The 16,910-nt window shown below is 41.7% G+C and overlaps 2 protein-coding genes across 7 annotated transcripts in view; one reads left to right on the top strand and one right to left on the bottom strand.

The window, feature by feature from the left end:
* The window catches only part of SLC19A3 (solute carrier family 19 member 3), a 41,068-nt gene extending 31,843 nt beyond the window's left edge, over positions 1-9,225 (top strand). Inside the window, exons 4-5 of the mRNA XM_040348846.1 lie at positions 2,702-2,843; positions 7,972-9,225. Of these exons, the coding sequence (XP_040204780.1) occupies positions 2,702-2,843; positions 7,972-8,109 (280 nt within the window). The 3' untranslated portion in view covers positions 8,110-9,225. The remainder of the gene's footprint in view (positions 1-2,701; positions 2,844-7,971) is intronic.
* Positions 9,226-12,454: 3,229 nt separating this feature from the next.
* The window catches only part of AGFG1 (ArfGAP with FG repeats 1), a 131,860-nt gene continuing 127,404 nt past the window's right edge, over positions 12,455-16,910 (bottom strand). For all 6 annotated transcript variants that reach the window (XM_040348840.1, XM_040348839.1, XM_040348842.1 and 3 more), the window contains 3 exons: positions 16,189-16,356; positions 15,971-16,062; positions 12,455-13,235 (listed from right to left, as the gene is read on the bottom strand). In XM_040348840.1, the coding sequence (XP_040204774.1) occupies positions 13,176-13,235; positions 15,971-16,062; positions 16,189-16,356 (320 nt within the window). In that variant the 3' untranslated portion in view covers positions 12,455-13,175. The remainder of the gene's footprint in view (positions 13,236-15,970; positions 16,063-16,188; positions 16,357-16,910) is intronic.

The following is a 16,910-nucleotide window of genomic DNA, read 5'->3' as shown; positions in this document are numbered from 1 at the left end:
TATAGGTAAAGGTTATCAGAGGAAGTTTACTTACTGCTCTTTAACCAGTTCAGCACCACAGGGCAGCAGCAACAGAGAGCAGTTGCAGCCAGTGTTTCTCTCATGCCGCGTACACACGATCATTTTTCGGCATGAAAAAAACATTGTTTTAAAAAAATGTCATTTAAAATGATCGTGTGTGGGTCTCGCATCATTTTTGGGCTTCTGAAAAACGAATTTTTTTTTCGAGCATGCTGCATTTTTTAACGACGTTTTAAACTATATGTCGTTTTTCGGGTTGTAAAAAATTATCATGTGTGGGCTAAAACGACGTTAAAAACCTGCGCATGCTCAGAAGCAAGTTATGAGACGGGAGCGCTCGTTCTGGTAAAACTACCGTTCATAATGGAGTAAGCACAGACAGAAAAGCGCAAATCGTCTTTTACTAACACAGAATCAGCTAAAGCAGCCCAAAGGGTGGAAGCATCCGCATGGAAATTTCCCTTTATTAGTGTTGTACGTCACCGCGCTTTGCTAGAGCATTTTTAAAAAACGATGGTGTGTGGGCAACGTCGTTTTAATGATGAAGTTGGAAAAACATTGTTTTTTTTTTCATGCCGAAAAATGATCGTGTGTACGCCGCATCACTCTCCAATTTTTAGCCACGCACCTAGCATCGTATGTTTATGTGTTTTTTCTTTTTACTGGGTACATTTTTGAAGGGAATGAGTAGACGTACTATGTACCTCTTACTCATTCACATGGGGGGTGGCATCTGGATGCCCCCTTATTGTTAAAAGGGACTTCCAGATTTTGCTAAACCCTTTGCCTGCAGACCCCAACAACCACTGGGCCAGGGTCAACAACATATGGACAAGGTGCTTTGCAGGTATGCTCCACCACATCTAGATGTTTAGCAATGGGGGCTGCCTGCTCAGATAAGGGTCTGGTATGCAATTTTCAGGGAGACCCCATGACTTGTGTGGGGTTCCCCCCTTAAAATCTGTTTGGGGGGGCCTCATACCATTAAAATGTCCCCTTAAAATTCATACCAGACTTGAATGGCCTAGTATAAACTATTGGGGATCTTCCATTGTTTATCCCCAGCTGACAGCTGGGGATAAACAAAAAAAAAAGACAGTGTCCTCCCTCTAACAGCTGCAGACCTGGCACAGATAATTTACAGACAGAAGAATGCCTGTACTAGAAGTGCTTTGATAGGACCTGTTAGCACAGGAGACTCTGGCTAAGCCGTTGTCTGACCTGTATTTTGCTCTCCAGAGGAGGGACTCCCCAAAGATGGAAGCCTTGTGGGATAAATGGAGGGAGGACTTGCCTGACTTAGACAGAGAAAACTGGGAGTAGTGTTTTGAGGCTAGCTCTAAAGTGGTTATCTCCTCTAGGGATAAGCTGATTCAAACAAAATTTCTACACAGGGTTTATTTTACGCCTCAGAGACTGCACAGAATTTATCCGCTCCGTTCTCTTAATTGCCCTCGATGTCACTCTCCTGATAGCACATTTTTCCACATGTTTTGGACCTGCCCGAAGTTGGCGAGGTTCTGGGCTGCGGTGGGGGAGGCTATCAATTTCCGCTTCCAACTGGAATTACCCTTGTCAACGGAATTGGCCCTGTTGGGTGTACAGGATGACGAGATGAGGCCTAGATATACCAAGACGCTGATTTCTTTGTTGTTGTTCTATGCCAAAAAGGAGATTCTGCTGAGATGGATCTCCCCCTTACCCCCCACTGTGGGCTCCTGGGAAAATGCGGTCAACGCAGTACTTCCATTGTATAAGTTGACGTACATAAGTAGAGGGTGTCCTATGAAGTTTGAGAGGGTTTGGCGGCCCTGGACTGATCCCTCATATGTTGCTAGCCCCTGAGTTGTACGTGGGAGGATTATCCTTGGCGCCTTGGGTGGGCTTCCCCCCGCTCCTCCCCTGCCCCCCTCCCCGGGGCGTTTTCTCTGGTGCCTGCGGTGCTGTTTATTGAGTAGTTGCCTTACTTGTTTGGTATAACCTCCTTTTCTAACGGTACAGGAGAGTGCCTTGTTATTTGATATCCTTTTTGTTTTAAGCAGTATTTTGTCTGTTCAACCCGTGCTTTTTTTTTTGTTGTTGTTTTTCTTTTCCTCTGTATGTAATCTATGTATTGTACTGCTCTTACCCAGACTGAATTGTCATGTACCATTCTTATGTTTTTATTTCCCAATAAAGACCAACCTTTTTGTAAAAAAAAAAAAAAAAGAAGTGCTTTGATAACAGCAGTGTATCATCCTAAGAACACTAGCTTATTCTAAAGGTTCATTGGGCTTACAACCCTTATAGAATCAAATAATAATGAGAATACAAAAAGATAATTGCAGCCTTAGAGCCGGTTCACACTGGGGCGACTCAGCCGCCTGACAAGTCGCGTCCCATTCTATTCAATAGAACCGTTCTAATAGGAGCGACGCAAGTCGCTCCGACTTAGAAAAAGGTTCTTGTACGACTTCGGGGGCGACTTGCATTGACTTCTATACAGAACTCATTTTGCAAGTCGCCTCTGAAGTCGTCTTCAGGACGCCTTGCCGAGTCGCCCCCCGAAGTCGTGCCGCCCCAGTGTGAACCGGCTCTTACTACTGTTCATTTTACTGACTTTTATTTTATTAGTTCCCATGTATTGTACTGATCTGTTTTATGAGCATATCCAGAATAACATCAACTTGTTTACATGCAGGTTCCAGATTGCTGTAAACTTGACCATGGAACGCTATGCACTCATGTTTGGCATGAATACTTTTGTTGCGCTGGCTCTTCAGACCATCTTGACCATCATTGTAGTAGACGGCAGAGGCCTTGGCCTAGACATTGTCACTCAGGTAATGGCACTAAATTCAGGAATAAACACTTACAGTTGTATATGAGCTAATAAAATGGATAAAAATTGGATACTTATAAAAGTGCAACTGGTAAAAACAAATAGACCACACAATGCCATATAGTGCAAGATATGTACAGTGGGGATCGAAAGTTTGGGCACCCCAGGTAAAAATTTGTATTAATGTGCATAACGAAGCCAAGGAAAGATGGAAAAGTCTCCAAAAGATATCAAATTACAGATTAGACATTCTTATAATATGTCAAAAAAAGTTAGATTTTATTTCCATCATTTACACTTTCAAAATTACAGAAAACAAAAAAATGGCGTCTGCAAACGTTTGGGCACCCTGCAGAATTTATAGCATGCACTGCCCCCTTTGCAAAGCTAAGACCTGCCAGTGTCATGGATTGTTCTCAATCATCTGGGAAGACCAGGTGATGTCAATCTCAAAGGTTTTAAATGCCCAGACTCATCTGACCTTGCCCCAACAATCAGCACCATGGGTTCTTAAGCAGTTGTCTAGAAAACTGAAACTGAAAATAGTGGACGCTCACAAAGCTGGAGAAGGCTATAAGAAGATAGCAAAGCGTTTTCAGATGTCAATATCCTCTGTTCGGAATGTAATTAAGAAATGGCAGTCATCAGGAACAGTGGAAGTTAAAGCAAGATCTGGAAGACCAAGAAAAATATCAGACAGAACAGCTCGCAGGATTGTGAGAAAAGCAATTCAAAACCCACGTTTGACTGCACGATCCCCTCCAGAAAGATCTGGCAGACACTGGACTTGTGGTACACTATTCCACTATAAAGAGATACTTGTACAAATATGGTCTTCATAAAAATGGATTCAATAAAATTTCAGCAAATTTTGGATGGTAACTTGATGCCATCTGTGAAAAAGCTGAAGTTAAAGAGAGGATGGCTTCTACAACTGGATAATGATCCTAAACACACCTCAAAATCCACGGGGGGGGGGGGGGGAGGTGTTACATCAAGAGGCGTATACTGAAGGTTTTGCCATGGCCTTCAAAATCTCCTGATCTCAACATAATTGAAAATCTATGGATAGACCTTAAAAGAGCAGTGCTTGACAGACAGCCCAGAAATCTCAAAGAACTGGAAGACTTTTGAAAGGAAGAATGGGCAAATATACCTCAAACAAGAATTGAAAGACTCTTGGCTGGCTACAAAAAGCATTTACAAGCTGTGATACTTGCCAAAGGGGGCAGTACAAGATATTAACTCTGCAGGGTGCCCAAACTTTTGCAGACGCCATTTTTTTTGTTTTCTGTAATTTTGAAAGTGTAAATGATGGAAATAAAATCTAACTTTTTTTGACATATAAGAATGTCTAATCTGTAATTTGATGCCTTTTGGAGATGTTTCCATCTTTCCTTGGCTTCAATATGCACATTAACCGCTTAAGGACCGCCTCCTGCACATATACGTCGGCAGAATGGCACGGCTGGGCACAAGCACGTACAGGTACGTCCTCTTTAAGTGCCCAGCAGTGGGTCGCGGGCGGGCACACGCTCGCCCGCGACCCGGTCCGAAGCTCCGTGACCGCGGGACCTGCAGACCAGATTGCCGCTGGAGTCCCGCGATCGGTCCCCGGAGCTGAAGAGCTGTTCTTCACTGTGGCGCCGTCATTGATCGTGTGTTCCCTTTTATAGGGAAACACAATCAATGATGTCACACCTACAGCCACACCCCCCTACAGTTAGAAACACAATGAGGTCACACTTAACCACAAGGGGGCGCTGAAGGGGTTAACTCCCAAACTGCAATTGTCACAGTAAACAATGCATTTTTGATGCATTTTTTGCTGTGAAAATGACAATGGTCCCAAAAATGTGTCAAAATTGTCCGCCATAATGTCGCAGTCACGAAGAAAAAAAATCGATGATCGCCGCCATTAGTAGTAAAAAAAAAAATAATAAAAATGCAATAAAACTATCCCCTATTTTGTAAACGCTATAAATTTTGCACAAACCAATCGATAAACGCTTATTGCGATTTTTTTTACCAAAAATAGGTAGTAGAATACGTATCGGCCTAAACTGAGGGGATATTTTTGGGGGATATTTATTATAGCAAAAAGTAAAAAATATTGAATTGTTTTCAAAATTGTCGCTCTATTTTTGTTTATAGCGCAAAAAATAAAAACCGCATAGGTGATCAAATACCACCCAAAGAAAGCTCTATTTGTGGGGAAAACAAGGACGCCAGTTTTGTTTGGGAGCCACGTCGCACGACCGCGCAATTGTCAGTTAAAGCGACGCAGTGCCGAATCGCAAAAACTGGCCAGGTCCTTTAGCTGCCTAAAGGTCCGGGTCTTAAGTGGTTAATACAAATTTTTACCTGGGGTGCCCAAACTTTCGATCCCCACTGTATGCTCCAATTGTATCCCACTGTATAGCCAAGTTGAAGCATTTTGGGGGCACACCGCCTTCTTTAGAGCTCTTGTGGTCTATGTGTTTTTACCAGTTGCACTTTTGTAAGTATCCAGTTTTTATCCATTTTATTTACTCAAATGAACCTTTTCGGTGATGCACAAGGTGTTTGTGCCTTCCCGTCTCCTTGTTTTTGGAGTTCCACTTTGTATTCCCCTATACATGGGAGGCTGCATCCACCTAGCATTTGAAATTGTTCCACATTCCTATTTAACAATGGAGGACCTCATTTACTTACAGTTGTATAGCAGCCTATGGTGTCCTAGTTACAAACAGTCCTTAATACTTTCTGCTTTGTAATCGATCTATGAGTAACTCTTGCTAAGACAGTTACAGGCCAGTCTACACTCATGAATGGCCATTAATCCCTCCCGCCTTGCAGCTGATTCGTCAATAACCTTTTTGGTGCTGACTCACTCTACGAGCATCCCTTTTGGTAATTTCCCACTGGTTACTGTTGGCACAGCTGCTTATGGTGACCTTATGTGCAGCAATTGATCTACACTGCTCAGCAGAGTCTGTGGGCCAGATTCAGATAGGAGATACGACGGCGTATCTCCTGATACGCCGTTGTATCTCCGAGTCCGGCCGTCGTATCTATGTGCCCGATTCATAGAATCAGTTACGCATAGATATCCCCAAGATCCGACAGGTGTAAGTGTCTTAGGCTGCAATTTCAGGCTGGCCGCTAGGTGGCGCTTCCGTTTGTTTACGCGAGGAATATGCAAATTACTATTTACGTTGATTCTGAAACGAACGACATCCCCACGCTTTTTTTTTACGTCGTTTGCATTCAGCTTTTTCCGGCGTAAAAGTTACCCCTGCTATATGAGGGGTATGTGCGGCGTATCCTATGTTAAATATAGCCGTCGTTCCTGCGCCGAGTTTTGAAATTTTTACGTCGTTTGCGTAAGTCGTTCGCGAATACGGCTGGACGTAATTTACATTCACGTCGAAAGCATGGCGATTTGCCGACGTCATTTGGAGCATGCGCACTGGTATATGTCCACGGACGGCGCACATGGGGTCAGTACTATTTTACATACCAACCAGCCTATTTTGAGTGACACTGCGCCGCCGTAAGTTTAAGCACAAGTTGTATGTGAATACACAACTTGCTGCTCAAACTTACGGTGGCGTAGTGTATCTGAGATACGCTACGCCCGCCTAAAGATAGGCAAAGCTATCTGAATCCGGGCCTGTGTGTGTTACTCCTAATGTTAATATCTCACTATATACTGCCTGTACTACAACTTTTAGAGACCTAGTCATGCACATTCATTAAACCCAATGGCCATGCTGTAGGTCTGTGCATAAGCCTTGTCAGTAATGTTGCACTGTTTGCATAGTGGCCTTTGATGACCTGGTCATGCACAGCCTTCATCCTGCTGGTTCTATAGTGGTGTGTGAGTATCCCTTGGTGGTCCCATCTCACTTGTTTACTGTTCCTTGCCCTTATTCAGGACATTGTTTTGCCTTCTGTCTTCTGCACATCCTCTGAATGTTTCTCCTTTGTCTGGATATGGGATGTGCTGTTCAATTTCATGTATCAGCTGCTTCTTTCTCTCATCAGTCGAATACTGATTCAGGTGGAAGTTGCTCTTGGAGTATTTAATTCCCTTCTTGACCCATTTGTGTTGCCCACCCCTTTGCTGGACTGCTTCCCATGGTTCAGACTAAAGTATTGTCCTGCCTGATTAACCCTTTCCCACCGCCACCTACCCACCCCTTTAAAGTGGACATAAACCCATCCATAAAACGGTTTAATTTCCAGCAGTAACACTACCATTGGTTGTGCCCTCAACCAAACTGTCAAGCCATACAATGGCTTGTATCTAAATTGATCACATGTGCAGTATCATGGCAGTTGTAGATTAAACAGAGGCAAAGATGGCAGCTTCCTTTGCTTAAAATGATAGGAGGGTTTACTTACACTTTAAAAAGTTCTAAATGCCAGGCAGTGGAGGAAGGCATTTTGATCATGTGACTACTGTGATTGGGAAATTTCCAATCAAGTGACAGCCAATCACAAGTAGGCATCAGAAACTTTCTGGTACCCGCTGATAACTGCGGTGGAAGTACGCAGGAAGTGTGTTCTCAGCACAGAGATGTTTACATTTTTGGGATGCATATATGCAGCCCCTCTACGTTAAAGCCCACCTGCCAAGAGGCCACATATATTCGTGCGACAAGTAGGAAGAGCTTAAAAAACAGGATTTTTGACTTGCCTCTAAAAAATTATATTCTTGGAGAATATGTCCTTCCCCTCTGTTCTTTATCAACCTAATTGCTACAAAACTGAGGCTTTGTGGGAGTGGTTATATTGTATAGAGGATATCCTTGCAGCTTTCTTGTTTTTCCCATGTCCAATCATCTGATGGTACCCAACAAGATTAAGTCCTATATTGTACTTCAAGAAAGACTTTTACAGGTAAGGAAAAATAAGTTCTCTGTAAAGTCCTGGCTGTCAGTGCTGTATAAATCGGTAACATAAAACCAGCTTGGCTGAATTCATCCAACACAGATTTGAACACACCTCATCTTTGGTACCTCTTCTCAGCATTTTGATCATCCAATCCTTCAAAAGTAGCAAGTGTTTAAGAATAATCTGCTGTGTATGGGTACATTATACTAGAATGCTGCTGTATGTAATGTTTTCTTTTATCTCCCCAGTTTCTGGTTTATGGAAGTTACTTTGTGGTCATTTCGGGAGTATTTTTTGTGAGGAGCCTGTATATTATAGTAACGGTGCGGTGCAAGGGACCCAAGAACAGCCAGGACACAAGAGCCAAAGAGGAGACCCAGCTGTAGTGGCAACGCGAATAGCTTGTAAATAGCCTATGAAGAACTAACCCAGAGACAGGAGAATTACGACAGAAGTGTACATATCTTCAGACTGCTTCAGTTGCTATAATCTCCTGGAAACTGCAATTGTAAAATTTCTGTCCAGATGCCATTAAGATCGAGTCTCATGCTCCTTCTTGGTGTTTTCATTTATTTTATTTTGTATCTTTTATATAACACAGGGAATGCAATGAGAAGTGTAAGGCTTTCACTTAGAGCTAGTTTAGCAGTAAAAGCCAAACACTGCTGCAGTGAAGAGATCGCACTAATGGAATACTTGATGTAAAAGGCCAGTAGGTGAATCAGACTTTTTCATCCATTACTCAAATATGAGGTTTGGGTGGAATGACCCTTTAAATTTTATGTAAAAATGAACATTCTAATTTTCTCCATTTTGGTCTGCTAACTATACCATTTAAAGCGGGGGGGTTCACCCAAAAAAAAAAAAAAAAATTAACATTACATTCAGCCGAATTTATTTTTTTGGGTGAACCTCTGCTTTAAGTGTTATATTTGTCTGCAAAGTCCAAAATTACCTGCTGATTTTTGCCAGGAACCTTGTGAGTTAAAAACTAGATTGTCTGTGCACAAGGATGGTTTCATGAAGATGTGGACAACACCATGTGCTTAGAAAGGCAGAGCCGTGTTGTCATGTCAGAGAGTACTAGGAACATACTTGATTTCTGGATCAACAACAGTAATATTTCTATATACATGCAGCATGTTTAAGGAGATTATTAAAACATAGGGGGGAAAATTGCATGTATTTTAGAAATGTACTAAATTGCCTTGATATACATTTTAAGTATCGTAGATTGGACAACATAATGCAATAGACTAACTTTATGCAAAGAAGAATTCTGGATAACAGTGGTGTCAAATATACTACATGTATAACTTGCCAAAATGTGTTCTTGTTTTTACAGTTTACAGATATATGCTACCCTATGTTGTGGTGGCTTACTATTTTTATACATGACTAAATGTTTGGTTTACTACAGTGATATACATAGGATGTCACAAAACCTTGACATACTGTATGTTTATATTCTTATTAAAGTTTAGACCTACCATTAAACTTGATCTGTCTTTTCTACATTTATCAAGTACCATATAGGCTTTTGGAGAATCACGCAAAGTAATCCTGTCATGCAAGAAATATGCAGTCTGGCTTTTGATGATCTGGCTTTTATATATTTAGTCATTGCCAGTATGCAGATAATGAAAGCTCTTGTTACCGGTCAGTGGTAGTACATACTGAATAGGGTGAATGGTACCGTTCAAAACCTATCATTAGATTGGACCTTCTTTAAAAGGCGAGTAATGACTTCTCATTAAAATAAATATCTGTTGCAGCACTTCATTACACTTACACTTGCATTTACACTTTGTTTTCTCTTAGTGCCTCAGAAACCTATTGAGCCTCAGCATGAAGTCCATCTAATGCAGCTTCCTGTGATGGTTTGGCAAAAATGCTGCACTGCTCCTGAATTTAGTGCAGAGTTGCTACTCCCATGTAGGCTGTACCTGCATGTACTACAGCAAGATAAAACATGTTGCAGGGAAGTGGCTATCAGTATTGTCACTGTTACTCGCAAGCTTAACAATCAGCACCTATCCACGTCTAGTCCTTACTGCTTTCTGCATTGACAGCATTGCCTCTGTGGCTGACCCCCTCCTACTGTGTTGTTGGAGGGGGACATAGGTATAATGAAGGCAGTTTGGGCTCAGATGGAGAAAGTAAAGGAAGCTTTGTCTAATTTATGAGGCTAGCATATCTTTTAGCAACTGGATTTGGGACTTTAGATTTTCATGTAGGAGCCTTTCAATATAGCAAATTAGGGATAGCAATGGTGTATTCTGTAGTCTCCATCTACAAACAGTGACCACATAGATCAGCTTGATATCAACATTGATTCCTCTTTACTATAAAACAAAGTGGTTTTAAACCCTTTACAACCACTTTAACCTACAGGTAAGCCTAGATTAAAGGAGTTGTAAAGGTAAAAGTTTTTTTACCTTAATGCATCCTATGCATTAAGGTAAAAAAACATCTGACAGCACCGCCCCCCCGAGCCCCCGTTTTACTTACCTCACCGTTCGAAAGTCCCGGGCGCGTGCTTGTCGTCCTGCTCGGTTCCCAGCCTGGCCGTTGATTGGCTAGGCTGGGCGGATTGATAGCAGCGCAGCCATTGGCTGGCGCTGCTGTCAATCACAGCGGATGACGCGGCGCGCCGGGGCCGAGTGATACAGTCGGCGGCTATGGCCGCTGCTGTATCACGGGAGCGCGCTCGCAAAAGCTTTCCACCATGCGAGCTCGCATGAACGTGGAAAACTTTTGCGAGGAGGAGCCTTGACAGCCGCCGAGGGACCCCAGAAGACACGGATCCGGGTCACTCTGTGCAAAACGATCTGCACAGTGGAGGTAAGTATAACATGCATGTTATTTAAAAAAAAAAAAAATTGTACCTTTAGTGTTCCTTTAAGGCTTACCCGTTAGATGTTTGAAATATTTCCTAAATCTCCAGGGCTTAGGAAATATTCACACAGATTCAAATTGCCTAGGTGTGAATGGAGCCTAACCAAGGAGAAACCATTGTCCGACTGTGACATTGGACATTTGGATACCCTTTTGATAACGTGTGTTTACACAAAACGCATCAGGAAAAGACTCCATTGTTGCCATCATTTTACCAATATGCTCTGTATTTTTCATCTTATATGTTATATGTAAGTGCAACCTTTAATTAAATTTTATATTGATTTTTACGGTGTTACACTATGGCGTCCCCTCTTCTCTTTTTTACATTTATACGTAACCTATAATACGGATGACCATCTCCTGCACTTCCTGGGTGAGAGATTCTCCAGCCTGTCTCCGGGTTACCGAATTTTGCCTTACAGCTATCTGCAGACCCCTTCTTTGAAGAGATTCCACACCAACGGTCCAAGCATATACCAAGTCTGATTGACTCTGGAAATGTACTTTTCACATAGTCCATACTCTCTGATAAGCCTGCATCTACACTGGTGGTGGGATATCTTTCTGCATTTGAAAAATCCAAATCACATATTCTGTCACTGGAAGTCAACAAATTTTTCTTCATTTATTTTGTTCATTTTGAACTTTGTGGTATTCACCTATCACGTTGCATATTCTGGACTCTAACATATATTCATTTATTGTTTATTGTATTGGCCTTGACTTTATGTGCAACATATATTTTAACACTGTTTATGCGATTTTGACTTTATTGTCACATTTTGCAATTTATTGTATCAGAGCGCTGCACTTTCTTTTCCACATTTTGTTTTTGCTTCTTACTTTTCAGTAGCCGTGTTCAGCAGCTTGATACATACACTTAGCAGCGCAGTAATTCACACCATACAACTGTGACATTGAGATTGGTTATGTGTCCAGAATCCTTGGCATTTTGTGATCATTGATAAAACCTCCTGTTCAGCATAAGATGAAAGGAGGGTTTGCCTTAAATCAGGAAAGTGTTCCAGCGGTTTATTTACCACCATTTACAAAGTAAATCAGCCCTGCTTGCATGGATAGCAGTAATTCCCAGAAAGTGCTGCATCATTAACGCAGACATTTAGCAAGTGTTGCTGGGGGGAGGGATAGCGACATGGAAAATCATCAAACCCTGGATACTGTCCTTCTTTGTCAATTTACCATCACGTAGCTCTTGCCAATGGAGTTGTCCCAATTTCATGAAAATATCAGATAGACAGGACTAAGATCATTTCTCCCCTTGGACTACTGTGGTATTAAAACTGATCCAGGTCATAGGGAATGTAATCATCAATATTCTTTGTCTGGCAGACACATAATCTCTTGGCATATTTGTTGAAAAAAAAAAATTGATAAAAAATAGTCAGATATGAAAAAATAGGCTAGTGATAGCCTATTTTAATTATCAAAGACAAAATCCCACCTGCCCGATAACATTGTTGAAAATATATTTAATAACTTACATTAACAAATTTTAGTTTTGCGATAGGCTTTTTAGTCAGCCATGCATTCCATATTTTAAAGCTACAATAATGTGTTTGTATACGACCATATGTCACTCTGGTGAGACTAGCAGTTAGAGGCCTTAGATCCCACACGGGAGACAAACCGCTATAATGCTGTATTGTACAGGGGTGCCTAGGCACACTCGCATACCAAAAGTTCAATGCTATTTTTCAGGAGCAAATCCACACCAAAAACATACATTTTACAGGGAACTGCTTAGCGTGTTTGTAGATGTTCCTCTGTAAACTGTCCTGTGTGACCGATTAAAGCAAGAAGAGAAACAACTACACTTTTTCTATTATTTTAATATTTTTCACCTGCAAACTGTAGCAAAACATTAGCTTTATTATGCAGACACGAGTCTTCAGTATGGAGAATTTAGGCGTATAGAAATGGGTAGCTTTGACTGGGCAAAATAAAAGTTTGTGGGTTTTTTCAGTTTTAAATGAATAAAATTTATATATTTTTTTTTATTTAACATTTAATTTCACATCCCTTCAAGCCAAATTGCTAAAATGAAGAAAGTTTACTCTTAAGTAACAAAGCGGATATTTAAAACCGCTCGGTTTGTTCACTCCCACATAGCATAAAGTGTTATGAGTTAGAAATACTGATATGAACAATTATCTAGACCCTAAGAAAAAATATATGTACAGTACTGCAGCTTAATGTATATGGAATCTGCAATAACTTACCAAATGTAATATACATGATACGCCCTTAAGTTAACCCTTTGGTTGACCATTGAGTTGCTAACAGAGTGCTCTGCAATGTTTTGCTAACAAGTCCCTGGACAGCCAAAGGGCTGAATGAGAAAGAAAAGGCTTTCCAATTGCACATTTTACCTTGTTTTTCTTCCTTTTCTTGTTTAAATAGAAAAAAAATATAATTGCAGGCTCTGAAAGAACTCCCTGTGTTTAAAGCTTACGCTGGTTAAACAAGACAAACAGTGCAAGAGGCAGTACATGTATGGTGATGCTTGGTAAGCTCCTGTGTTAGTCTAAGGCTATAAGAAAGGATTGGTTGATGAACTTCCTGCTGGAAACTGTCCCGTAGGTCCACCGGCCTGCAGATAGAATAGAAGAACTGTGAGTTATAACAATCTAAATACCATGTACAGAATATCTGTGATGATAAACCAATATGCAAGAAAAAAAAGACAGTAATATCATACAGAACTTTGCAATAAAACTTTAGTCAGAAATGTAAGTCTTGTTAAATCAGAGGCTGGCCCCTTTTGCAGCTATAGCAATGCAAAACATCAAAAATAAGTGCCTATACAGTTTAGGGTTCAGCAATACACTCTCTCATCCTGCTCTGCACATGCTCAGTTGTTCATTTTTAGGCATTGTTAAGCTTGTAGTGGCCGATCTCCTGACAGCCTTAAGGGCAATTTTTACACTGAGGCTTGGGGGCAGTAGCAGTAAAGAGCTGCTAGTTTTAGTGGCGCTTTACCGCTATTTAGGCGGGGAGCTTTGCTGCCGCTAGCGGTGCGCTTTTAACGCCCCAAAGGGGATTAAAGGGGTTGTAAAGGAATTTTTTGTTTATCTTAATAGCTTCCTTTACCTTAATGCAGTGCTGTTTTCATGTCCCCATTATTCTTTTTGCTCTCAAGTTGCTGTAATTCTTCTCTGATCTCCACACTTCCTGGTTGTCCGTTTCCTGATAACCACAGTATTGGGAGCTTTCTCTCTGTGGTCACTAATCAAGGAGGTGTGATTACTGTGTGTCTAAAACCCCACAGCACCAGTCAGTTTCATTTCGTTTTCCAAACCATCACTGCCCTGTATTGGCTCTGTGGCTCTGTACAGCAGAGAAGCAGGAAACATGCAAAAACGAAACTAGAAACTACAGGTACATTATATGATTGATTTGTATCTATTTTTAAATTGTTTTTAAAAGGAATCAGTTAACCATTATGTCTCTATACCCTGTATACAGTCATTTCAACAAAAACATTTTTTTCTATTTACAACTCCTTTAAGAACAACCGCAAAGCTCTGCAGCGCTTTGGATAGCGCTGCCGAGGCGCCTGTATTCATTTCAATAAACAGGGCTTTTTAGGAGTGGTGTATACATCGTCGCAAGATGCTGCTTGCAGGAGTTTCTCTTTTTCTTTTTAACGTCCCGTGCAAAAAAAGTGCAAATTTTGAAAAAAAAAAATAACAAAAAATAAATATGTTTTTCTTTCTGCTATAAAAAACATCCAATAATAATAATAAAAAAAAAGTAAAAACATTTATTTTTTTCATCAGTTTAGGCCAATATTTATTCTGTTACATATGTTTGGTAAAAAAAAAAATCCCAATAAGCGTATATATGGTTTTCACAAAAGTTATCGCGTCTACAAACTATGGAAAATTTTTATGTTATTTTTTTTTTTATTATTTCTTTTTACTAGTAATGGTGACGATCAGCAATTTTTAGTGGGACTGCGAAATTGCGTCAGTCAAATCTGACACCCGACACTTTTTTTGGGGACCAGTGCTAAAAATATGCACTGTTACTGTACTAATGACACTGGCAGGGAAGGGGGTTAACATCAGGGGTGATCAAAGGGTTAAATGCATCCCTAGGGGGTGCTTGATAACCACGTTTTCCCCCCTGTCAAAATGGTCATCTGGTAACGTAGGCAGACCGCCGTTCTGCCGCATGGCCACGATCGCGCGTAGCCGGTGGACATCGGGTTTGCCAGACACGCCGATCAGCTCCCCCTCTGTCCAATCAGGGCAAGATCGCACTTCTGGTGACGGCACATGCGTGCCCCCTAGGCCTCGTACAGACGAGGGGATCTCCGCTGGAAACGGTCCGCCGGACCGTTTCCAGCGGAGATTCCTCCTACGGATTTTGATCTGATGGCTTGTACACACCATCGGATCAAAATCCGCGCGGAATACATCTGCGGTGACGTGTCGCGCCATGACGATGACGCGGCGACGTGCGCGACGCTGGAAGGTAAGTACTTCCACGCATGCGTCGAATCATTACGACGCATGCGAGGGAGGGGAGCGGACGCATTGATCCGGTGAGTCTGTACAGACGACCGGATCAATCCGCTGGACACGATTCAAGCGGATAGATTTCTTAGCATGCTAAGAAATTTCTATCCGCTTGAAATCGATCGGCCGGACGAATCTCCGCAGATAAATATCCGCTAGGCCGTACAGACGACCGGATTTATCCGCTGGAACTGATCCGCGGATCAATCCCAGCGGATAGATCCGGTCGTGTGTACGAGGCCCTAGTGGCTGAAAGGACGCACAGGTTTGCGATTTCGCACAATAGAGCTGATCTACCGCAGTACATGTACGTTAGTCGGTCGGCAAGTGGTTAAAGCAGAATTAACACCTCCATATCAGCCAAGGAAGCTGTTTCGGCCTAATCCAAAAATGCCATGGTGCTGCACATGTGATCAGTTATGACACCAGTTAATTGATGGTTTTCTTCAGGCAACAAAACACTCATATGTGAACAGTGGCCATTGAAATTAATGAAATTTAGCTTGTTGAGCGTTTTAGAGCTACAAGTAGAAAATCGCTTAGGTGTGAACAGGGCCTAAAAGAGAATACTATAGGGTGTCCCACTTGAGACAGCTGCTTAAAGATTGCCATGCAAGATCCCATCCAAAATGGTGGCACATGGCAGCAGTCTCAGGGCTTTTGCATGTTTACAAAAGGAAGGCTTTCAAAGGTAATGAACATTCATAAAAACTGTTAAATGCACACATAATCTCAAAAAGGTATGACAACAGGGTCTCTTTAAATTGCAATTTTTACACCCCAATAATAACAAATAACTCACCATGAAAGGATTGCTAGAGACTGCAGGAGCTGCAACCTGCCCGAACGGAGTAACCACTGACTTTGCTGGAGCAAACACACCAAAACCAGCTCCTTTACAAAAGAAAATGTTATCAGTAAAAAGGGGTGCCTTAGATTTTCCTGTACACTAACAGATGTCAAACATTTACAATTACATTGCACATGAATCTAGCACAAATGAATGTGGAGGACCATTACCTTGTATATTTCCATTAGGTTGCTGGGAGAAAGCAGTCTGTTGGGGAAAGGCTGTCTGGGCAGGGAATGCAGGCTGATGGAAAGAGCCACTGAAGCTGGTCGGAAGACTATAAGATGCCGATGTCCCGAAGCCCGCGGGCATGCTTAGAGAGGCTGTGCCAAAAGAAGCTGTGCCAGGTGAGGCCCAAGAAGGAAGAGAAATGATAAGATATACAAGAGTACATAATGTTCCATCTCTAGTACTTCTTATTTATACCTAAAACTATCAGCCTAAGGAGGAGCATAACAAAAATAAGAGTCAGTAGCTAAAAATACTGTAGTTGCTAACATTTAGGGAAAAAAATACTTACCAGTCCATTAGGTCCAGCGCTGTCTTATTACCATCCAAAGTCTTAATACTCTTTACATTCCTGTGCTGCCATCTTTGATTTGAGAGCTGGCTGCCACTTCCTGAGGATTCAGAGCCGATCCCCACTGCACATGTGCGAGATAAGCCAGCTGGGGATGACTGGTCCTGTAGCCTCCTTGAACGTGTGATGTTATCCCAGAAACACCTGTCAGTTTTTATTGCTGTATGTGGCCACTTTAGGGAGATTCACCCTCTCTTTGTCCTGATAACCACTACCGGTATCATCAAAACTGAAAGTAAAGAAAAAAAATGTCCCCAGAGCAAAAGAGGGGAAATCTTCCAATGGGGACAATAACATTGGAGGATTCCCTCT

This window comes from Rana temporaria, chromosome 4, assembly GCF_905171775.1.
Source record: "Rana temporaria chromosome 4, aRanTem1.1, whole genome shotgun sequence".
Taxonomy (NCBI): domain Eukaryota; kingdom Metazoa; phylum Chordata; class Amphibia; order Anura; family Ranidae; genus Rana; species Rana temporaria.
Note: the sequence above shows the minus strand (reverse complement) of the source record. Positions and strands in the feature narration are given on the sequence as shown.